The following is a 25,629-nucleotide window of genomic DNA, read 5'->3' on the forward strand; positions in this document are numbered from 1 at the left end:
AAGTAGCAACAAAGTGTAGCCAGGCTAGAGCAGGTTAAATATGATAGCATGAGTGCAGTTAGCCAATAGCATTCATAGAGTGAATCAGGTGGCCGTCAGCAGGTAAGGACTTACGCAAGATTAGCTGATCTAAATGACATGGCAACGCTTGACTCACTAGTCTGAACACTATATACTCAATTTTTTCCTCAGTCCCAATATTCCCAATATTAATGTCTCTCTTAACTGATAACAGATATTTAAAATCAATATGCATTTGTTATGACAAACAATTATACTAATGTGACAAAATTAAAATGTTAAAAAATAAGACCAACAAATATATTAGCACTGGCTCTGTCAACATGACAAACAAACACAGCAGCAGGAAACATGTAAAGAACAGTTTTCATTTTGACGGCTAATTTTCATTTAAGTCTCAGTCTTAGTCTTGAGATTAAATGCCTTTTAGTTTTAGTCACATTTTAGTTATTTCTGCCCCTTGTAGTTTTAGTCTAGCTTTAGTCTATTTTAGTCTAGTTTTAGTCTATGAAAACTCTTAAATATTTTAGTCTAGTTTTAGTCCATAAAAAGTCCTCACATTTTAGTCTTAACTTTTAGTCCAAGCATTTATTTTCTTGCCTGAATCTGGCACCAAATAATGGTAGTGTGTTTTATGCACTCTTGCCAACCCTGGGGTCCCTGCTCTCTTCAGCTGAGAGGCAGAATAGCTACAGATGCATTTGGATAGATTTATCAACAGTGGAGAAATAGCATGGATTTTGAATGTCTGATGAAAAACTAAATAACATTTTATTCTAGTTTTAGTCATCTTGATGAAATCTAAACTTACTTTCAGCCAGTTTTCGTCATCAAAGATTTATTTTTGGCTAGTCTTAGTCAAGTCTTTGTCATGGAGAAAAAGCTGTTGACGAACAGTTTTAGTCATAGTTTTAGTCCAGAATATTATACTGTGAAAACAACCAGAGTAGAAGACACACCTTGCAGTGGAGCCAAAGTAGCATACCACTGAATTAATTAGTTTGATCAATTATCTATTAAAAAAAAAAATAGCACACACTGATAATTGGCCAAATATCTGTATCAATAACTGGCCCGGCCAATAATCGGACTACCCCTAATGATTAAACATCATCACCCATATCACAATAGGGATCACTGTACAACAGGCAAAAACTAAACACATTTTAACACTCTGCCCAAGGGCATTTTGGGAAAACTCTGCCTACGAATGCAGAATTTAAATGCCTTAATTGACTCTACACAGTTTCATCAAATAACTCCAACACTGAAGGGCATTTAACTCAAAAGTGAATTAAAATTTCTCTCTTTTAGTTAAATCAATTTAACACTGAGATATCAACACTCTTGTTTCTACTGTGTAAGCACTGTCAATGTAGTATAAAAGGCAAGACTTGGTAGAGGCTAAGTTAATAATTCCAAAAGTGAGCTGATTCAAACGTCTGAATGACTTACGCTCTACAAAGCTGTTTGTTTTTTTTTTTTGAGGGGTGGTTGTGTTGCTGTAAGTGGCACATGAAACAGAATATGAAGCTTCGTAGATGGATTTTACAGTGTATGCGCAACTTTGGAGTCATAGTTCTTACATTTTTTATTTACACAGTATTTTCCACTACAGTTGCTCCACTTTTGATGAGTAATTCAGGGCTGGATCTTGGAATTTAAACCTTTTAAATGTCTATGGAGTTAGCTTCAAATTTCTGAAATAAAGGACTTTGTGCCACTTCACAGCTCTGATTATTCTCATATCTCTACAGCTACATATGCGGGGAGTGCATGCTTCAGCGTCTCTTTGTTGGCACCCTTAAAGTTGTTCTTTCCTTTAAGGATGAATTATTCACAGTTCGTTTCACTGTTCAGGAGGAGGTGATTTTGATACTTTTTTGTCAAGGTTAATTTTTCCTAGAAGTGAAATACTCATTCTCTTGTGCTCTCAAAGAAATTGCAGAATTGCGACCTTTCTTATCCTTGAATAGACCCACTTTCTCCTCCTGCCTCTCTTTTGTCATTGGATTTTATTTTACTGCAAATGTTGTGACAAAAAAATGGATGTACTGCATGTGCAGCCTTTCTTACTCACTCTTTGTGAGCCATGAAACCACCAGTATTAACCCTTTGTCTCTGTTCTGAATAAACAGATGAGTGGTTGCTTTCCATGTGGAGCAGATTCTTAGGTACCAGTAATCCTTTCGTCCACATGGGAACAACATGAACATGAATGGGATTTTGCAGTTGAACACAGCTTTTACCACATAGTTGAAGAAGTTTTCTTGAAAATCAAGAAAGAGAAAAAAGAAAGACATCAAGAAAGTAAGAGAAATTGTGTAAGAATACGTTTCATGGCTTGAGGACTTCTTGTTCCTCACATGCAATTTTCCTCATTCCCTTCCTTCATCACATCCCCTCTTTTCTCTTTCTCTCCATCCCTGGAAGAATTGCAATTACGGCCCACAGTTGGTCGAGGCACTTGTACATGATTGAAAGAGAAAGAGAGAGAGAGGGGAGAAAGAGTGAGTGGACAGGCTAATAAGATTCAGAGGGCTGAAAGTCTCCATTGTCACCGAGTCTGTGTCAGTGGGAGGCAGAAGGACAAGAACAATCTCTCCCTCCTTTCTTTTTTCTCTCCCTTTTCTCTCTCCTGCAGCCATAGAGCTAAACTCAGTTCTGAAATTCAGATTTTTTTTTTCCTCTGAAACTGAACCCTGGCACGGCTCCAGTTGTTGCTTAAGTAACAAGGCAGCACTGAGTGTCAGAGCAGGACGTCTGGTTAACAAGCAGCCTTTCGGGTGCTGTGCTCAGATGGCCCGATTGACCGGTGACACAGAGAGTCCTGGTGATGTGTTTGGAAAAGTTTTTGGTTACTTCCACTGTCACAGATGGTCACACGGATTCAAATTAAGCCTCTTGTTTTCCTTACATTCAGATAAAATCTTTAGCACATGTGCTGAATGAGCTTTTAAATGCATGACATATGCATTCAGCTGCCAGGGGGCTCTTTATCAAAATAATAACAAGAGATGACATATAAGTTCATAAAACAAAGTGTGAGTCACTGTGCTGTGCTGTCATCATAATGTTGTAACACTACTGATACTTGATTTAATGGAGCTTACACAGGGAAAGTATCTTCAGAGGTACAAATATGTTTCCTCCAACATGTGGAGTGCAGCCTGTGGGAAAAAGCAGGTGCAAGCTTGTCCTCTTCGTTAAACATAGTGAGACACAAGTAACAAGAGGGCATCTGGGTGTCTTCTTTGGGAAATTTCAATCATCCATATTTAATTCCCTAAGAAAAATTTCCAGGAAACCAGGTGTATTTGGCTGAGATCCTCAAGGCTGGTGGTGAAACCTTCCTCCCGTGGTTGCATGCTCTTCTCTGCTCCAAATGAGAACGGGCATCATGAAGAAGGGCATCGTTGTTCCTATCTGGAAGGGAAACGGTAATGTGCAACAGTGTAACAGCTACAGGGGTACACTTCTTTTCTACTCTTCTACACCTCTACGCACGGCCTGAACAGTCAGGCTTTCCATCTAAGAGGTCTATAGTAGACCACATGCTGACACTTAGGGTCCTCACTGAGTGATTTTAGGAACTCAATAGAGGGTTGCTTGAAGCCTATGCTGACTTCCGGAAAGTGTTTGATGTGGTGAGTGGAGATGCCCTCTGGAGGATTCTGGAGCTCCGTTAAGAGTGTGGTGACTTCTTCCCAGTTGATGCTGGGGTGAGGCAGGGGTATTAGCCCCTGTGCTCTTCAGTGCCTGTATGGACTGGATAGTGGGGCGGGTAGCAGGACAGCAGACCGGAGTGTCATTTTTCAATGTCTAGATCACTGACCTGGACTTTGCTGATGATGCTGTGATCCTTGCGGAGACTGTAGATGTCTTTATGGGGGCTCTTAATTTGCTGAGGCTGAAGCGTTGGGAATGCACTTCCCCTGGGCCAAACAAAGATCCAGGCATTTGGGGATGCTGTTTTCAAATCTGTGCCTGTTAACAGTGATGATGAGAGCGTGGAAGTTGTAGAACAGTTCACCTACCTTGGCAGTGCAATCCATTGATCTGCTGACCTTGAGGCTGAGGTAGACTTCAGACTTGGACTCATGCATAGGCGATGGGTTTGCTGAGCAAGACAGTGTTTCATTCACGGTAATGGAGCATCAGACAAACGTTTGAGTCTTTCACTCCTTGGTCCTCCCGGTCTAACTATACTCTTGTGAGGCCTTGACGCTGAATGATTGCCAGAGGCACTAGCTTGGCTTCTTTGTCATGACTTCTCTTCCGCACATCTTTGGGTTTTGTTGGCAAGACGGTGTGTCTAATGCTGATGTGCTCAGGGGAGGGAGGATTGGAAGGGTTATCTGCCTGATACAGGAGTGGCAGTTGTGCTTCACCACCTGACACGCTTCCCCAGGCTTGATCAAGCTCACTGTGTACTGGTTGCCCAGGACCCAGTGGGCTGGTCCAGACAGTGGCGTGTGTCGTAGAGGGGTCAGGATACCTGGAGACATGGGTCATGGACCTGGCACAGGCCTGGACGATGGCCATCAGGAAGCCAGAGCAGTACAGGACCAAGGTTGATGTGACAAAGTGCTGAAGCGGCATGTGCTCATATACTAGACCTGACCTGTTAGCACTATAAAATACCAACATCATGTTGCAGATATGGTGTATTCACTTTATTTCCAGCAGTGGGAGAAGAGAGCAACAGCAAAAATTAAAACATGTCCTCTGACTGGTGACAGTGGGACACATAGATGACCTGATTTATTCCACATTGGGAAAAGGCATGTGTGCTGTTGACCACAGCCTAATCACTAAGCATCCAATTGTTTCTAATTGAAGAAAAGAGTCTCTCTCATTGCTGCTGCTGTTACTTTTGCTGATGCGGCATTTGACTGAGAGTGCATCTGCACAGATAGTCAACGGCTGTCAGAAAACAGGGCAAGGCGTGTACATGCTACAGTGTCCTGTTTTCTGTCAGAGTTGTTTAGGTTTCTTGAATTCAGAATAAGGGCTTATCCTGGTTTCTTGATTCAGGATATGGTATTCACATGCTCACATACAAACCAGAATACTTAAAAACCTGATTAAAAGTCCTTGGAGAAGCACTTAGTGATATTTTGTCTTTGTAGTGTGAGTTGTTATGAGTGGAGGAAACTGAATCAACAAAAAGTGACAAAAAGAGAAAGAAAAGAGGGAATGTGCTCTAAAATCTGTGAATGGATGCCTCAGAACAGAAAAACACTTGAGTGCTCCCATTTTTCTCCTAATTCTTTTTCCTCATTATCAAGTCGACAGCAGGCTGAATCACAGCTGTAACCAGACCCTCACTCATCCACTGTGAGGGTGTTTGTATTTTACTGCCTCAGGTTTTTGCTCTCCGTGTGTTGGTACATGTACTACTAACCTAATAGCTCAGAGATTTAGTTCATTATTGTGAGGTAATGTTTGGGTGGGTGTATAGTCGATGTTTATGTGAGTATATTTGCAGATAAACCAGTGAGCAGGGGTCCTAGATAGAGCGATCAAGCAGCATGATCATTATATATTACTGTAATATTACTGTAATATTACCACATAGATAAGCTTAGATGTTACACGTGTGATTTTGCACATGCATGCTTGCTAATTGCTCTCAATTAACGTCTCCTATTTATTCCTCCAGCATTAGCTCACAGTATCCCGTCATTCTTGCATGCACACATTTATGCGCATCACCCCTCTATGTGCCTTTTCCACACACTTAAACTTGGATTATTGATCTCCTACATGCCACAGTAATACAACATGATGTCAGTGATGGCTTAAAAAGGTTTCTTCACTCACGTCAGCACACTGTTTGGATGCTGTCTGACCTCTACCTGTCACCTTCACTTCTATCAGAACAACAACAGCAGTATTGTGTCTCTGAGTTCAGCTCTAACAATAACGTAGACGTTATGACGCAGGAGGGGATTGCATCACATTCTCTGCTGCTGATCACTTCATCTTTGCATAACTTGTTCCTAAGAAAGCAGTTGACAACAAATGCATCTGTTTTTGGAGATCTAGCTTGTCATCTGAGGAGGTATGACTGTGTCCTGCCCTAAGAGGAAAAAAAAGTTTGCCATTACTGTCTGTTTAAGAGGTAAAGTTGGGGGTCAAAAGGTGAATTGCCTATCACAAAGTTAATAAGATGAGAAAATTCAATCATAACTCATCATTTAGTCAATGCCGTTTAGATTTATTATCCATAATGTCATAACTAGGGATGTGCATAATTACAAATGACTACCATTTTTTAATAATTTCAGGCCCACAATTGTGGTCAAACGTTTCATCTGAAATTAGCATCATTACAGTGACATTTTAACTGTTGCAGTGTGAAATTGGTTAACAGAATGTATTTACTTGATGATTTTATTTTGTGTTTAATCCAGTGAGAAATTATACTCCTAGAAACATCACTAGTCATGACTGCTGTAAATCTTCAAATAGAGACAGGGGCCTTTATTTACAAAATTTCAACTGGGACCAGGCCTTTATAAGAAGGAGGCTCTTTATTTAGAACCAGGCCTTTATCTTATTCTCACTGAGAAGTGTAATCATTCATCTTTACATTCTCATAGAGAAGAGTGAATGTTCATATTTTTGTACATAGAAAATATCATAATGTAACTTCAATATTGATACCCTAAAAATATGTATTTTTTGAGTTATGAGTTACATTATAGTTTGAGAATATTTAGATGACAGAAATGAAACATTATACTTTATTTTCTAGTAGGCTAAAAGACAGTTTGAAACAAACTACTGCTTAATAAATGATTGTTAGACCAGGTAACAGCTGTGTCACTCTCTTTCCTTTTACTTTTCAGATCAGATGTGAGTCAGGATTACTACTAAAAGACGTCTGCTTTGTCTGGTAGAGATGTTTGACACACCGCATTAATCACTCCAATGGTACTAAAACATACAAGGCATACTGGTTAAACCTGCACATAGTGTGAGAAAGAATGATCATTTAACAGTCCTCCAGCGTAAATTTTGGCAGCTATTTTTAATTTTAGTCTTAGTTTTAGTCTTTGAATGAAATGCATTTTAGTTATAGTCACATTTTTTTCATTTCTATCCTTTCTAGTTTTAGTCTAGTTTTAGTCGACGAAAACTCAAAACATTTGAGTCTAGTTTTAGTCCATAAAAGTCCTCACATTTTAGTCTTTACTTTTAGTCCAAGCATTTATTTTCTTACCTAAATCTGGTACCAAATCATGGTAGTGTGATCTATGAACTCTGCCAAACCTGGAGTCCCTGCTTTCTACAGCCGAGAGGCAGAATAGCTACAGATGCATTGTTTTTGACAGATTTACCAACAGTGGAGAAATATTAGAGATTTTGTATGTCAAAAACAACAGGAATCAGAAAGGGGGCAAATACTTCTTCATGGCACTGTATATAGAGTCAAACAACTATCTATATGCTCAATATATCCATATACTTCTAATCTACACTGCAAAGCCCATTAAAAGCATGTTTGTGCCTGTGGTTGAAACCTGTAAATTGCACATGGAAACTCTAACCAGAAGACATATCAGGTTATAAAAGACCACCAAAACAAGCCAATAACAGAGATCACATATTAAAGTATGAGTTTTGTGCAGCTGCTCACGGAAAAGCACACAGAGCTCTCATTTCCTTGTGCTGGATTTAAGACTTGCCCTAAATAAAGCATGATGAAGGTCCCTGAAGTGGGTTATTTTTCACAGAAGACTTCAATACACTATTTGCCCGTTACTGCATTAATTATTTTTTTAAAAAATGGGTTGAAAAAAAACAGAAACTGAACATTCGATCTAAAAATAGCATCATTTTTTGTGGGAACTTGCATTTCCTGTTATTGTGTCCTTCTTTTTGTGAGCGAGAGCTGACTCACGTCATCCCGAGATGAGATGAAAACACCGTGTTCCACTTAGTGTCTCATTACTGCGAGAGAGGAAGAGGAAATCAAACAGACACGCGAGAGGGAGACAGGGCTGGGAGGATGACAGGCTGAAGCAATAGGTGGACGGGGGTCTTTGCATTCAGCTTCTGTGGTTTGATAAAGAGGTGTGTTATGAACATGTAACCTCGTTGGCATCGATCATGCTCCTCGCCTCGGCAGCATTGATTGGAGGAGACCTCTCAGCACAAAGTCCATACGTCAATGCTAAGAGGATTATGATCTCATATACCTTTACTGAACTCCATCTCTGTCCTTTGCACTTCACATACTGTGTGATCAGATATGAACCAAGCAACACTCGACATGCATCATGTACTTTGTACAACATGCTCACATGTCTGATAGCTGTGAATACCTGTGTGTACTCCATCAGGATCTATTTCATTTATAGCTCACCTATTGCCTACAAATTCCATGCAAACCTGTTTTCCCACAATATGTTTAACTTCCCTTTTTTTGCTGATGACACGCTGAGATCCTTTGAGGACTTTGCTGTTTGGTGCCACCTGTTGATAACACTGATGAACACGTAACAGTCACAGGCACCTACAATGTTTATTTGTATGACACAAATAACAACAATGTTAAAATCTGAGAAAATTTGACCATTGTGGCTTATTTAGGGGTTAACACAATGTAATTACAATATGGTGTTGTAGATACTGCATGCCCATAATTTCCAGCAGCAGGAGAAAAGAGTGACAGCAATTATTAAGCATGTCCTTTAGATCAGTGCTTCCCAAAGTGTGCGCTGGGCCCACTGATGGGCCCTGGAGGTACTGCAGGTAGGCAGAGAGAGGTCATTTACAATAACTACAAACAGCATATTTTAAAAATTAAATCCGATTTTAAATATCCATAAAATCAAAGTCCCAAAAATGGCAAACCCAGCCAGAAGTTTTAACCCAGGTCACAATTTTACTTTTTGTTTTACCTGAACCTGTGTCATGGTTTAACTAGTATTGGATTAATTGGTGACACTCTAACAGTGACACTGTGCCTTAAGAGGCTGATGCAGATGTTTTCCATCACTTATTTTGGTGTCACACTCCTACCATGCCAGTGTTTCTTCTTATGCTTTACCAGGCAAACAGATAAGAGTTTGTCTAACAGGTGTCATATTCTGCCTATTAAGAAACTTCTGTGAATCAGCTAGTAGATGTGCAAGGACACAGCAGATGAACATCCGCAACATGCTTACATATACACTATATTGCCAAAAGTATTCGCTCACCTGCCTTAACTTGCATATGAACTTAAGTGACATCCCAATCTTAATCCATAGTGTTTAATATGACGTCGGTCCACCCTTTGCAGCTATAACAGCTTCAACTCTCCTGGGAAGGCTTTCCACAAGGTTTAGGAGTGTGTTTATGGGAATTTTTGACCATTCTTCAAGAAGCGCATTTGTGAGGTCACACACTGATGTTGTTCGAGAAGGCCTGGCTCTCAGTCTCCGCTCTAATTCATCCCGAAGGTGCTCTATCGGGTTGAGGTCAGGACTCTGTGCAGGCCAGTCAAGTTCATCCACAGAAAAACTCTCTCATCCATGTCTTTATGGACCTTGCTTTGTGCACTGGTGCACAGTCATGTTGGAACAGGAAGGGTCCATCCCCAAACTGTTCCCACAAAGTTGGGAGCATGGAATTGTCTAAAATCTCTTGGTATGCTGAAGCATTCAGAGTTCCTTTCACTGGAACTAAGGGGCCAAGCCCAGCTCCTGAAAAACAACCCCACACCATAATCCCCCTCCACCAAACTTTACACTTGGCACAATGCAGTCAGACAAGTACCGTTCTCCCGGCAACCACCAAACCCAGACTCATCCATCAGATTGCCAGATGGAGAAGCACGATTCGTCACTCCAGAGAACACGTCTTCACTGCTCTAGAGTTGAGTGGCGGCGTGCTTTACACCACTGCATCCAACGCTTTGCATTGCACTTGGTGATGAATGGCTTGGATGCAGCTGCTTGGCCATGGAAACCATGAAGCTCTCTACGCACTGTTCTTGAGCTAATCTGAAGGCCACATGAAGTTTGGAGGTCTGTAGCGATTGACTCTGCAGAAAGTTGGCGACCGCGCACTATGCACCTCAGCATCCGCTGACCCCACTCCGTCATTTTACGTGGCCTACCGTGGCTGAGTTGCTGTCGTTCCCAGTCGCTTGTGGAATATTTAGAAGCAAGGAAATTTCATGACTGGACTTGTTGCACGGGTGGCATCCTATCACAGTACCATTCTGGAATTTACTGAGCTCCTGAGAGTGACCCATTCTTTCAAAAATGTTTGTAGAAACAGTCTCTATGCCTAGGTGCTTGATTTTATACACCTGTGGCCATGGAAGTGATTGGAACACCTGATTTCAATTATTTGGATGGGTGAGGGAATACTTTTGGCAATATAGCGTACCAATGTTTAACCAGTGTATCTGTGCATCCCTGATGTCCTCAGCTCTAGTGTCAGCCTCTTACTGCTGACACATAGAACAAGAGAGAAATGGATGATGATATACAACTGTGACTGGTGGTGTCCTGAATCCTGTTCACCAATCTACAGGGCAGGTGTAGACCCTACTCTATGATGTATTACTATGAAGACCAACACTAGTCATCATGAGCTCAGTACTAGCAGTATTCAGCCTTGAAAATTCCAGTTTATTTGGGTAATGTCTCCGTAAGTAGATTGACTAAGTTCTTTCTTTAAATATGAAGTTTAAATATTTCAACTAAGAGCACTTTGATTCTAGCCTTTTGGTATGTCAGAACTATTTTTATATCACACCAGTATCTCACAGCCTTTGGCACGGTGCCTTTTCATTGCTACTGAAGAGCCCTATGTGTATGAACAGGTCAGAAATATACAGTTTTATTAAGGCTGAATATTTTTCAGCTCTACATTGGGCTTTTCTACTATTACTATTCACACAATGACTAAATCATGCAGTTGTTTGACTCTATTTTGAGCCCTGAATAAATTCACAAGAATGTGCTACTTTCAACAAAAAACTGTGAGAGTAAGAATGACTCAAAATTGAATCAACTCCAGTATCTTTTTTTTTTTTTTTTTTTTTTGAGGAAGACCAGGCAACCCAGCATAACAGTGATGCACAGTGATACATTTTTAATAGTTTTTGAGAACAGCTAGGCTTGAGGCACAAAACATCATAACATCATACAAAATCATGTGAATTTCTTGGCAAAGTGGTCCTGACTGAAATGTATGTATTCATAAATAAACTGAAGTCTCATTTATTTATAAAATTAGATAGCTGTGAAAAAAGTGTGAGAAGATCTAAGCCTTCACCTGGTATCAGGTTATAAAGGATTTTGTAAACTAAGAGCATTTTTACATCTTAAGTTTAAAATTTTTTTCATCATTTTCTTTGGAAAAAAATACAAGATAACTGTTGTGGCTGTGTTAATACATATTTTCTACATTATAGTATGTGCAGATTAACAATACATACTTGGTAGTACTCACTGAGTGAAATATAAAAACACAAATGAAATTTTAGAAAAAAATGTAGGCATGTAGCACATAAAACATTAACATAGACTAGCTCCCAGCAGTTTTAAGCTTCTGTTAGGTATATGATAGCCAGACAGCGAAAGTACAGTGGTGGGTCAAGAAGAAGGGCTGGGGTGCTTTTTGACCCCAACCTTATTCATAATGTATTCAGTTATTTATTGATTTTTTTCATTTATTTAACCTTTATTTAACCAGGATAACCTGGCCAATAGCAGCAGAGTTTCACACAAAGAGCAGTCATACACAGCAAACATAATCTAAGATACACAGTCTGAAAGCAATAAGAGACACAAGATAACTGTTTTAAAAGCAAATATTTACAAAAAATCAACCACACTTGTAAATTATTCAAACCATCTGCAGATGAGTCTGCCTCCAAGTCATCTAGCCTCCTCTTAAAAGCATCCAATGAGATCAGTTCATTAAGTTTAAAGTCTTTTTGTAATTCATTTGAAGTGAAGGAAGCAGCAAATGTAAATGCCTTTTTTCCCAGTTCAGTTCTGACTGTATAGCAGGTAGCAAGAAAACATCCTGAGACCAAAGATTATAGGTTCCTGTGCTCTTCTGACAGATGTAGGTCAGACGATATGAAGTAGGAAGGCCAAGCATAGCCTCGTAGATAAAATTCACCAGTGTTTTAATAAATGCTAAGCCTAAGAAGAGGATCCAATGCATTCATACAAGACAAGATGTGCATGGAAGGCCACCCATAAGGGGAGATAAAGGGGTGAGCTTTCTGGGGCCCAGCCACATCGAGGGCCCATGGAGGTGAGGAAAATCCTGATCCATTGAAAAGTTAATCTGTGACAACATTATATATTTTAGCTTAATAATAACCACTCTTATCAAATAACCAAAAAAGAATAGTATTTATTAAGGCTGTTGTAAAATGTAGTAAAGATATTGGGAAAAATGGGATTGCCACAAATGAAAAAATCTAAGTTTTCATTTAAGATTGTTAGACTGTGCTTTTATGCTGCGCCTGTGTTTTTTTTTTTTTGTTTTTTGTTTTTTTTTATGTCTGTTTTTATAATTTTGAGAATTGTACCTGCCCTTGTCCTCACCTGTTTCATGTTATTTATTTTGGAAAATTTAAAAATGAAAGTATATTTAAAAAAAAAATGTAGTAAAGATGTAGTAAAAATTTCATAGCTAAGTCATGATGTGCCCAAACCTCAGAATGTAAGGGAATAAAGTTGAAGGAACTGAAATAGCTTTCAGGGAAAATTAATAGATAATTGCAAAAGGGACAAAAAGGTTGAAAATGGGCAAAAATTGATTAAAAGTGGCAAAATTTGGCAAAAAAGTGGTGAAAGTGGTTACAAAGTGGCAAAATGGATTAAGAGAAGCAAAAATTAGATAAAAAATAGCCAAAACTGATTAAGAAAAAATGAAAAATGTTAACAATGGTCAAGAAGTGGCAAAGATTGATGGCTAGAGTTGTAAAAAGGTATTAAAAAGTTGCAAAGATTGGTTAAAAGTGGCCAAAATGGCCTAGAAGGCAAAAATGGGCCAAATGTGGAAAAAAGGGCAGAAAAGGTGATGAAAAGGGGTTAAAAAGTGGCAAGAAGAAGTAGTTTGAAGTCATGTCGGCAAGAGCGTGGTCTAGGATGGGTGCTGAGCAATTAATCACAGTGTCAACAGCATAAAGATTATAAATTTGTGTTAAAAACAATTTGATACCATTTGTTTGTGGGATGAACAGCAGTGGCCCCAAAAACTGACCCCTGAGACACAGAATCTGCTTATCCCTGTGTCAGAATACATATCACGTTTACAAGCAGAGTATGGACATAAGGCCATTGACCTTTAAACTTTTAACTCCAAATATTATCAATTTATCCTTGAGTTAGTGTTGCAATTTGTGAGATTAGTGGTATTTTACATTCACAAGAAAGGGGTGAGCATGAGCCCAGTAATTTTGTCATTTGACCTAAAATTGCGAAAATTCAAACACTTCATCCCTGTGTCAGTATGGACATTTTTGAAGAGTTCCAAGAAAATCCCTTAGAGTGTTTTTCAGATATTGTGTTCAGAAATGTGATTAAAGCAGGCATATATGGACAAACAACCTGAAACCATAATGCCGCCAGCCTGTCTGTTGCTAGCGTGGATGAATACCATTTCAAAACCAACAAATAAACAATTAAGTGTGCAAACAAGCATCAGTCAGCAGCCATATTACATAATTCTAAGGCATAACAGCATATTTTGGAGGGTCAGGCCATGCACAGACGTTTCACCGTTTAAACAATGGATTACGCTAACCCTATAACAAATGTACAAAACCCCATTTAAAGTTGTTTAATTACAGCTGTTGTGATTAGAGTTTCTGTTTCACAGATATGACTGTTATTTCTGAGTGACAACCATGTCATAGCTCTCTTTCCTTTTTAATTTGATGCTTTGTAAATTAACTAATCAGCGCTTTCTCTGACTGTAAAGAAACTTTGTCTAATGAGTGACACTCTGCTGCAGAGTGAGTGCTCTGAGTCTGCTCGCGCTGGCAGAGCTTTGGTTTGGAGCCCAAACAGCAAAGCTTGCTCATATATTTTAATGATCCTGGCTCCCTGAACAAGGCTCTGTATTTATGATCCGGGCCAGAGATTTAAAGCCAGCCCTTCTTTTTTAAATTAGTCTCAACCCACTATCTCATGCACACAGACACAAGATATCATTTGATCCCTCAGTACTCAAAGGAATGATGGAGAGATTTGTAGAGATATAACATATGGTGGGGCTTCATCACTGAGCACAGTAATTACCTTTCATGTTGTGTTTACTCTCGCTGACTTCAAAGTCATTGTTTATTTTATTTTTCAGGAATATATGTTTTCCCAAGCCTGTGCTTCTTATTAAACGCTGCATTATGCAGAGTGTGTCCCTGGAAACTATTATTTCTGAACACAGAGCTTTGGTACACGTGCAGTGCTGCTTTGAAGCTTAAAGCTCCCTTGTTCTGTCCCTCACATCCCTCACTCCCTATCTTCCTTTCCTTCTTCCCATCATGTGTTTTTTTCTCTGTCTTTCTGGTAATCTTTCTTCTCTGTTATCCTCTTCATCTAGATAACTTTTCCCTCTCTTTTTGTCCTCAGTGGGCCGTTTATTGATCGAGTTCAGTTCCCAGATGACGATGGAACGAGTGCAGAAAGAAAACCCCAACGTGACAGAGGGAGGTCGCTACACACCGCCTGATTGTCGGCCCAGATGGAAGGTAAATCTCTCTTAGAAATATTGTTTTTAGAAATATAAATACCTAACTCATTGCCTGATTTTATTCATTAACTGAATGTCTTAGTATGATTTTTGGTCTTCCATTTGTTGATCAGTTAAACAGTTCAGAGACTCACTGATAACTAACAATGCTGTGAAAAAGTTTTTGCCTCCTTCCTGGTTTCTTTTTTTTATGCATATTTCTTGCACTTAAACACATCAGATAATCAAACAAAGACAAAGATAACTTAAGTAAATACAAAACATGTTTTTTTAAATAATGATTTCATTTATTAAGGGAAAAACGCCATCTAAACCCACCTGACCCTGTTCAAATAGGTAATGCCCCCTTTTGTTAAATCATGAATTAACAGTAATTAACCTAATTTTTTTTAAACTGAGTTCAGTTTCACTAGCCACACTCAGACCTTATTACTGCTAGTCCTGTTGAATCAAGAAATCTCTTAAATAGAACCTGTCTGACAAAGTGAAGTAGGCAAAAATATCTCAGAAAGTAACATCTAAAGAAATTCAAGAATTCAAGAAACAAAAACCTTGACATCTATCAGTCTTGAAAGGGTTTTAAAGCCATTTCTAAGTCTTTGGGACACCAGCTACAATGGTGAGAGCCACTGTCCACAAATGGGGAAAACTTGCAACAGGAGTGAACCTTCCCAGAAGTGGCCGGTCTACCAAAATTACTCCAAGAGTTTAACGACGACTTATCCAAGTCACAGAAGAACCCACATCTCAGCTAAGGTCAGTGTTCATGATTCAACAATGAGAAAGAAACTGGGCAAAAATAGCATCCATGGGAGAGTTCCAAGGCCGAAACCACTCCTGACCAAAAGGCTCGTCTCACATTGACAAAATCAACTCCATGATCCCCAAGACTTTTGGGAAAATATTCTGTGGACCGACGAGACCAATGTTGAACTTTTTGGAAGGTGTCTGGTTACATCTGGAGTTAAACTAACATGTCATAAAAAGAACATAATCCAACAGTCAAACATGGTGGTAGTGTGATGTCTGGAGCTGCTTTGCTGCTTCAAGACTTGGATGACTTGCCATAAATGATGGAACCATGAACTCTGCTGCCTACCAGATATCCTGAAGGAGAATGTCTGGCCATCAGCTTTTTGACTTCAAGATGAAACACACTTGATTTATGCAGCAGGACAGTGATCAAAAACACACCAGCAAGTCCACTTCTGAATGGCTTATAAAAAACAAATTGAAGGTTTTAGTGTGGCCTTGTCCAAATATGGACTTAACTCCCATGCTGGAAAACCCTCCACTGTAGCTGAATAAAACAATTCTGCCAAGAAGAGTGGGTCAAAATTCCTTCACAGTGATGTAAAAGACTTATGGCAGCAAACACTTGCTTGCAGTTTTTGCCGCCAAAGGTGGCACAATAAGTTATTAGATTTAGGGGGGTATTTTTTTTTCACATACAGTGCTTAACAAATTTATTAGACTGCCTGTCATATTTGTCTCAGAGACCATCCAGCATCATGAAGTGCTTTGATGTGGACTCTTTCATTTTCAGTGAGCTCTCCATGTTTTACCATTTTGAACAGGAATGAGGAATTTCAAACTGAATTCAACTTTTTATACCCAAATTTGAGCCGGTTCACTGGGCTTCTCTGAGGAGTCAGAAATTAATCAAGCACAACAGTCAACCACTAAAACAATTTTTCTGTTCAGGAATGCAAGTAAATAACTATAATTTGACATATGAATCAAGAAATAATAATGTGCTTTACTATTTTTTCAGTTTTTTTGTAAATCAGTAAATTTGAAAATTCATGGATAACAATATATTGTAGCATTAAAAATATAATTTGGGTTAAAGAGCTTCTAGATATTGATGTATTAACCATTGCAGAAACCAAAAACATGATTTTGGTAATTACCAATGCTGTTAATTTAGGGCAGCTGTGGCATAAACCTGACTTTGGGTGGTGGTCTAATGAATTTCTTAAGCACTGTAGCTCCCGGTAGGTTTAGAGGGATTTTTTCCCTTGATAAATGAAATCGTTATTTAAAAACTTATTTTGTTTTTACTCAGGTTATCTTTGTCTAATCTTAGAATTTTTTTATGATCTGAAACATTTAAGTGTGAAAAATATGCGGCAAAATAAGAAATCAGGAAGGGGGCAAATGCTTTTTCACAGCACTGTATATTCTAAAACAGACATGCGCTATAGATGGCCAAGCCAACCCAGCATGGAGAGAAAGTGCGGCTCTTAAAAAAGATAAACAAGCTGGAAACATGGCAGTTATTCTGGAAATGGAAAAACTGAAGATGCTAATTGAAACAATTGTTCTCTAGCCACAACTTGAAATCCATTATGTAGACTGCTGCTGACAGACACAAACTACAACTGGAATGAGGATCCTCTGAATCATTTCCTCCTCTGTTATATATGTGTATCCATGTATGGTAAGGCAATTCTTCATTTGGATATACTATCTAATATAAAAGGACCCTGAAGGACTACCCTGCCAGGAGAGTGACCCAGATGGGGCTAGACTCACACAGGCTGTCTTGATGAAATAAAATCCTTTAAAATAAAACCAGTCCTGTCATGATTGAGTCTCTCCCTCAGTCACTGGACCCAAGTGCAGTTGAAGCATTGACCACCTATCATGTCTTTTGTTTTTAATAAAACTAGTTTTATTTTCCCAGCAGAAACATTTCCTCATTATTGTAGTGGTTTGATCAAATTATAAAGTTTAACCAGAAGCCATTCTCACTAACACAAACTCTTTAACACCTTTGAATATGGTGCCATATCTGGAGTGTTAAACAAAAGTTAGTCTATTTAAGTGTTCAAAGTCTGTCTCCTGTTCATAATACAGCCTCAGGTCAAGGTGCTTCATTTAGCAGCAAAGATTAAAGTGAAACAGGTGCACTCATCTCAACCCTGACTGTACAGACACCAAGGTCAGCATGCTGCCTGTCTCCACCTGAATGTGTGATCATCATGAACCTACACGGTAGATTAGAGTTCAACCTTGGACTGTTTGGACATCTGAGAACGACTCACTTAAAGCGCAGAGATGCAGCACGGCCTCAGGTGTGTCTCAAACCTGTGATGCCATTGAGAGCTCCATCCTTCAGCTGCTTCATCTATTATGAATGAACACCAACTTTATGTGACATTAATGAGGGGGATTTGCAACAGGAATGATGCTCTGGTGCAGAGCAGTTCAGTGCAAGGTGAAAGAGAGCTCAATAGGGCATTACTCAAATAATATTTAACAGGACGAATGTCTCATCAGCTCTGTCCTTGTAAACACAAAGGCATTCACACTTGCAGTCCTTAAAGCTTCATTCTGATTTTTTGCTCTGATCTGATTTTTTTGTTTGGTGTGTAATGTTTCATGGCCTGTATGTGAACAGGTCATGGTCTTGGACAGCTAAACTGAACTGAACAAAGCTGTGATATGAGTCACATATGAGCAAAAAAAATCAGATTTGGGTCATTTTTACCTGCAGTGTTAGTAGGCAAAGCACCTTGACTGATGAAATCTTATGATTTTTTTCTTTACAAGCACTGGAAGTCTTTTCCTACTCATATAAGCAATGCCACCCATAAGGGGGGTAGAGAGGAGAGTGCTCTGGGACCCAGTCAAACTGGGGGCCCATGGAGGTCAGCAAAATCAGGGCCTATTGTAAAGTCAGGCTTTGATAGCCATAGTTAATTTTTAATCTGAATAATAACCACTCTAATGAAGCAACAAAAATATTCTGTTTTTATTTATGCTGTAGTGCAATACAGACTTTTTGAAATGTAAAACTGTTTAAACAGAATGACCTTTTATTTGGTAATGTTAACAATGTGGATGGGCACATTGAACTAAATCATTGGGAAGAAATGACAGACTTCATAGCAAGGTTTCGATGTGCACAAATGTCAGGATGCCAGAAAATAAAGCAGAAATCACTGAAACAACATTAATAGAAAATAATTAAATAATTGTGAAAAGAAATCAAAAAGGTCAAAAAAATTTCTTTAAAAGTGACTAAATGTGGAAAGACTGGGTTAAAATGTGGCCAATTGGGCAAAAAATGTACGAATGGGTCTACAGTTGCAAAAAGGGGTTGAGTTATCAAAATGAAGTTGCAAAATGTGTGACGAGTAGTAAAAGGATTTAAAGTTGTAAAAAAAATAGTGGCAAAAAAAAAAGTGGTTGAAAAGTGACAACAATGGGTTAAAGCACAGGTGTCAAACTCAAGGCTCGTGGGCTAAATCCAGCCCACAAGATGATCTCATATTTCTGTTATAACTGGCCCATCAGTATGAGGTCTGAAAATTTCCTCAAGTATAAAAATGTGAACTTAACCTTGATGATTTAAGATAACCTTGTTAAGTCACAAAATCTGAAAAAGTAAGGAGTAAAAATATGTAGATGAGAAGTCAGGAATGTGGGGAAAAGAAATTAATTTGTGTTTTAATTTCACATTTTTAATTTAGCATCTCACAATAGGACTCAAACGTAAGATTTTGACTTTTAATTTCATACTTTGAGCATTTCAACTCATAATTTTGACTTCTCATAAAATATTTTGAGCTTAAAGATTAATAATTCTAATTTTGAAGTGATATTTTGACCTTTTCAACCAATTACTTTTTATTTTACCTCATATTTTCAACTCCAAACTTTGATGTCATAATCCCAAAGTTTGAGCTTTTAGACTCACAAATTAAAATTTTGAATCATATTTTGACTTTAAATTTCATGATTACAAATTTTATTTCATATTTTGACCTTTTAAACTCATGATTTTGACTTTCTTTCTAATATATTTGCTATTAAAAAACAGTATTTTTCAATTTCAATTTCATGTTTTGACCTTTTTGAACTAATAAATTTACTTTTCTAGATTGGAGCTTTTAAACTTATCATTTCAATTTTTTAAATGTCAAAATCAATTATCATCAGTGCCAAGTTTTTTTTTCTTCATATTTTATCACTGGTGAAACAAGATTGATGGTTTATGGTTCAAAAGGTGACCCTGTTAGGCCCTCAGGTTAGTCCAGAATCCGGAATCTGGCCCCTGCTGTAATTGAATTTGACACCTCTGGGTTAAAGGGACAAAAATGAAGTGGCAAAAATAGACAAAGATGGCAAAAATATACCAAAAGTGGCAAAAATGGTTGAACAGTGGCAAAAAATGATGATGATACAATTTTGTTTCCAGGCATGCTTTTGCAGCTGAACACAGCTCTCTTATTTATTTTGTTCTGTCTAGTACTGTAATGTATTCATCTTAATGCATCTTCCTGAAAAAGCACAATAAATAATCATCTGCAAACAGCTCTCCACTTGACCAGTTGAGAACCACTGTTCTTGTTCATTGGTTTTCAGGCTGGAAGGCCACAAGGCTCTGTCTGCCAAAATAAAATGTGCACATTTTAACAAAAGTATTGACACAGTATGGATACACTGTGTCATAAAACTGTAGATAAGGCCTCCTCCCTCAAAAATACCAGGGTATTTAGTCAGTTCCACCTGTTGTTCAGGTTCGTTCAGCTTAGATTGTTTTTGACAGCAGTGTATCACATTAGACATTAGACACCATCACAGGCTAGATCAGGCAGGCATCTCAAGCCATGATGATTCTCCAGTCACAGGCATCCTTCTAATTTGGCAGCCTGTTTAAAATGTTAGTTCTCAGACTGAATTTTTGTTGCGTTTTGTTATATGTAATAAATATATCCATGCATGGTGAAGCAAATGTCCATTTGAGTATACTGTCTGATATACCTTTTTTTAATGAGTATAACCTTTTCCTGTTGTTCAGGTGGCCATCATCATCCCATTCCGTCACAGAGAAAACCACCTCAAGTACTGGCTCCACTACCTCCACCCTATCCTCCGACGGCAGAGGATCGACTATGGCATCTACATCATCAACCAGGTAAGAACAGGCCAGAGGGCCTCACTCCAATACAAAAGAGCGGCCAGTTAACTAAACAAATGTCACCCTCTTGTGTCAATGTTAAGATTATTATTGCAAATGGGTGCAGAGATGGGAAGCAAAACAAACAAATTAAACATCTTCTCAAGTTTGATGCACGTAATAACATCAACATGCAGCGAGTGTGCTTGCTTTGTAGAGTGTCTTTGTCAGCCTGTGTGGAGCAAGCTCTTTTCTGTAATGGATCGATAAGGTTTGAGCCCAGCGCTGCAGCAATTTGTATTATAACAGCTTGAACAACTGTAAACACTGTAGCCAAGCCTGTACATGTACTAAAGCTGAGTATAATCAATGAAAAACATGCTGTTCCTGACAAGTTCTTCACAAAAAAAGTTTGTAGTTGTTAATTTGTGCAAGTGCTTTTATTGTGAAGGCCCATATCAGGAAACATGGTGTTGTCTGTAGCAGCTTGACACACGGGAGAGAAATGAACCTCAAAACTATATCTGGAGTTACAAAGAAGTGAGCGCAGAGACTTGTAGAATTGTTTCTCTGTGATCTTATGCACAGTCATGAGTTGAGTACCATCGCAGGTTTGTTTAAGTGGCAGAGGGGAGTTGTAGTGCCTGAGTATGCATTTCAATGCACACATTCCTTTTCATCTTGTAATGTTACTAATACCACAAAGGGCAAAAAAATGCTTTGAGATACATTACACAGCTCTAGTATACATTATTTTCATTATAGCTGTTTTCACTGTTGTGTGTTGTTGAAGCTGTCAGCTCAGGCTCAGTTCTGAGTAGTGAGAGAATAAGAAAGCGTTTGCCACCACTAGGGCATTTCACTCTTTAATAATGTTTGAAATGTCTGTTACTGCATGTAGCGAGTGAGAAGAAGTCAATACTGTTGAGGCTGATCTTTCATTTCCCTCCTCTGATTTTTGTCTCATATGTATTTTCTTCTATTTAAAAAACAGTTAAAATCATTTTACACAATTAAAGCACAAGGAGCCTGATTTTCTAAGCTATCATGAGTGCGTGCGTGCGTGTGTGTGTCTTCAAGGCTGCACTAGGTGAGAGTTCTTCCTACAGATTATGGGTAATGAGCTCCTCTCTCTGCCCTTTCTCTCCCCTATGGGCTGTGCACAACGCCTTAATCGCTCCCCCTGTGGAAGGGACCTTTGGTTCCGCCTGCCCTGCTGTGTTCTGCTCTTGATGTGGCTTCGTTCCAGTGTCTTACTCTTTAGCTTTCACAGTCACAAACACACACATACACAAACTCACAAACACATATTCTCACTGAGCATGTTCAGATCTTTTTATCTTCAATGTGAAGCTGTTAGTGAGGATGATGGCTTGCAGGGCTGTTAGAGTGGGCACAGCGTTTGGAGAATTTTGCATTTAATGTATTTTCAGTGATATTTCAAGGTAGAGTGTACTGTCTGAGCTCTTTATTGTGATTTATGACTGATCATACATTTATTCGATTAAAGTTTTCTATTGGTCTCTGATCTAAATAAATATGAATCATTTCAACAAACAACTTTATTTTAACCTGACATGCCAGATCTGGAAAACCTTTGATATACAGTGTTTGGTAAAGGGCAGAGCCTTTAAAAAAAATTCAGAGGGTGATTGGATGAACCTTCTGTCTGTCACATCTTTACAGACTAATCAGAGCAACAAAACACGTGACGTCGTCACCACTTCCAAGGTGCATGTGCGCAGCTACCGAGGAATAAACTCCATTTAGAACTGCATAACGTGAGCAAGGGTGACCGCAGACATGTCAGTACACGACTTTTGTCATTTTTGAAAAGAAAACAACTCAGTGCTGTTCTTAGTTCTTCTTTTAACAAAAGAATGTTGTCAAGTTCGGATAAAACTGGTGCTTTAGCAGCATCCACACTAATCTCTTCTGCCATAATGGCACTTGCCTCTTGTTGCTGTTTGCTTACATCACCGTGCTGGAAAGTACTGCCCCTTGTCACTGATTGGTCCTGTCACTTTCTAACCGGGTCCAAATGGTTCAGATGGGAGCTTTGCAAGATGGATTCGCTAGTGAGAAACACGGAAATAGGCGTATCCATCTGCTTTGCAAGGTTAACTTTATTTGGCATTGTCAATTCTATGCTTTTGTATTTAATAATATTTAAACAGAAAAATGAATCACACTAGACAATGAGATATGATACAGTATGATGCAAACTACCATACAATGAGATCTGATACAATATATTTCAAAGCAATACAATGTTTTATTTCGAATTACCATACAGAAATGGTAGAGAATACAGGAAGCTTCCTATAGGATTCAATATGATGCATATCCATACGATAGAGTTCTGATACCGTACCCTACATGTCAGTAGATATGATACATTACAACACAATCCCATACCACACCATACCATACCTAACAATACAATAAGATTATGGTGTGATACGTTCTGATACCCTATGATAAGATACCACACCATTCCATGACATACCATGCTATATGTTAGGTACGATACAATACGATACGTCAGTGGTTCCCAAAGTGGGCTGTGGGCCCCCCCCAGGGGGGCACGGCAAAGCCCGGCTAAGCAGCTCCAGCTGATGAGTTCAGACTTGCAGAAAAGGAGAAGTTTATTGAAGTCTCCACAGATTCAATGATATTATTGCAGTTCAAGTCCAAGAAATTGTCTGCATTTTGGATTGGAGTAGAAAAGGAGTAGTGGCAGCTAGGCATGAGAGCCTTTGCCTCACTTTTTCCTTTTGCATCACCTTACCTGTGTGAGGATGTTGCAAAAGGTTGCGTCTACAATACATAATCAAACCATAGCTGGACATTGAAAATGTACTGAGAGTGGCAGTCTCACAGCTGCACCCAAGACGCAAAAAGATCTACAGCACCAAATAAGTCCACAGTTGTCACTGACGTTAATGCAGTCCTAAGTGTATTAATCTTAAAGATGTACTTAACGTTTTTATTTTCAGGGAATTGTTCGTCTTTAGAGAGTCAGATATTTAATATCATGTCAGATATCATGCCATACGATAAGTCATGTTACCCTATGATAAGATTCGATACAGTACAAAACAATACGATACGACATGATAAGATTCCATACCACACCATACTATAAGTAATGTAGGTGACGATATGAAATGATACAATATGGTACAATATGACACGATATGATTAGTTAGGATATGCTATGATATGGCATATCATTCAATATGATATACAGTGCGGTACTATACATTTCAATACATTGTATTACATTTTGTTACCATAACATTTGAGGATCCATTGAGTTTTCTGTTACACTTGGTTAGGGTACTCAACAATAGGGATTTATGCTGTTCGATACACAAATTAATCTTTAAAAAGGAGGACATTGTTAAATAAATGTCCTTAGGCTGCCAGAGACTTTTAAAAGTCCAAAGACATAACACTCTGTCATATCAGTGTTTTAAAATGTAAACTTGGATGAAGCAGCTTAAAACCTCTCTCTTTACTTTAGTACCTTTAACAGGTAGTCATGCAGAGCTGCAGAGGCATCATTCTTACTGCAGATAGATGTATAGAATTTGATTTGCAGTGCACAATGTTGAAAGATCTGTAGCCAGTTCACACTGTTCTCATTAAAGCAGCTTGTCCTAAATTTTATACTTTGTGTTGTGTTTTTACCAATCTGATTATATAAATATAATGTAGACTGTAAAGTCTGTTAAGAATCTTCAGCTCACTGCTTCAATCAAACACAGATCCAGTGCCTGGCTGTAACCATCCCTAAACCATTATTATTTTCACCACTCTGTTATTCAAAGTTCAGAGGGCTTTATTTGAAGTGGAAATTAATCTTGTGTAATTATGAAATCTACTTGAACTCGTTGAAATTCTTCAAACCAGGTTATATCCTCTTCTAAAATCATTTTGCAGCAGCTCTGTTGGTCTCTGTCTGCCTCCTGTTTTTGGAAGAGATTTGCACTGACCGAAAGATTCACTCTGAATTAAACAGCATAGCTGGAGGTAGCTGCTTCACTTTTACAAGTGATAATTACTGCTCATGGAAACCTTCATTAAAACTATAAATATATATATTCTAAACTGTTTCCAGAAGTACCGACTAATCAGGAACCGCTAAAGGGTAAAAAGCTTTTGCTTTCTGCTCGATTAAATTAAGATTTTACTCTAACTGCTAAGGAAGGGCATCCTGAGGTTGTACATTTTATATTCAGCAAATGCTTATCTAATATTACCAGGGTGTAATTTTGAAATTAATGCTCAATTAGAAGTTTGATTTGCAATGTTTATGTTTGAGATTGAGCTCAGGCCAGATGCTCCAAATAACTGTTAAAAGTTGGACCCTGAATTTATCATATTTACGATGTTTTTGCTACTCATACTGGTGTCCTTATGACCTTCTTCTCAGCTCGTAGTGCTGAGTTTTATATTTAGAGGCTGAATGGATGGATAAGAGAAGTAATGGACTCTGTTTTCCTACAAAATAACAGCCAAAACAAACACAGACAGGCATACCCATCACATAACAAAAATGTTCTATTATCTTTGCATGCTGTTTTGTTCCTTTGCTGCAAATTGTCCAGTGTACCTGAAATCCTGTCACAGAGGTCAGACAGGACAAGTGAATTTCAAACTGCCAGTCGAGCTGTCAGGGAGTCCCCAAAAACAGACAGTGAAGCCGGCAGACTCCAAACAGATTGAGAGGAGACAAATCAGAGTGGCACAGGAGGGGATCCATGACAAGAAGTCCTGATGTATCAGACACAGTGGCTGATTAAACCCTAACACCTGGTGACTCTTTTACAAAAGGAATGTTGAGGGCAGTTTTCTGTCGTGCTTTCTTGAGTGATAAATGAGCAAATGTCTGGAACCTTGAAATATGTGGGTTTTTTACCTTAATATTCCTGAAAGAAGATAGAAACATATTATGTGACTTA

The 25,629-nt window shown here is 38.6% G+C and overlaps 1 protein-coding gene across 1 annotated transcript in view; it reads left to right on the forward strand.

The window, feature by feature from the left end:
- Window positions 1-25,629, forward strand: part of b4galt2 (UDP-Gal:betaGlcNAc beta 1,4- galactosyltransferase, polypeptide 2) — a 314,504-nt gene that overhangs the window by 146,767 nt on the left and 142,108 nt on the right. Inside the window, exons 3-4 of the mRNA XM_041803017.1 lie at window positions 14,628-14,746; window positions 20,561-20,677. Of these exons, the coding sequence (XP_041658951.1) occupies window positions 14,628-14,746; window positions 20,561-20,677 (236 nt within the window). The remainder of the gene's footprint in view (window positions 1-14,627; window positions 14,747-20,560; window positions 20,678-25,629) is intronic.

Source organism: Cheilinus undulatus, linkage group 13, assembly GCF_018320785.1.
Source record: "Cheilinus undulatus linkage group 13, ASM1832078v1, whole genome shotgun sequence".
Lineage (NCBI taxonomy): Eukaryota > Metazoa > Chordata > Actinopteri > Labriformes > Labridae > Cheilinus > Cheilinus undulatus.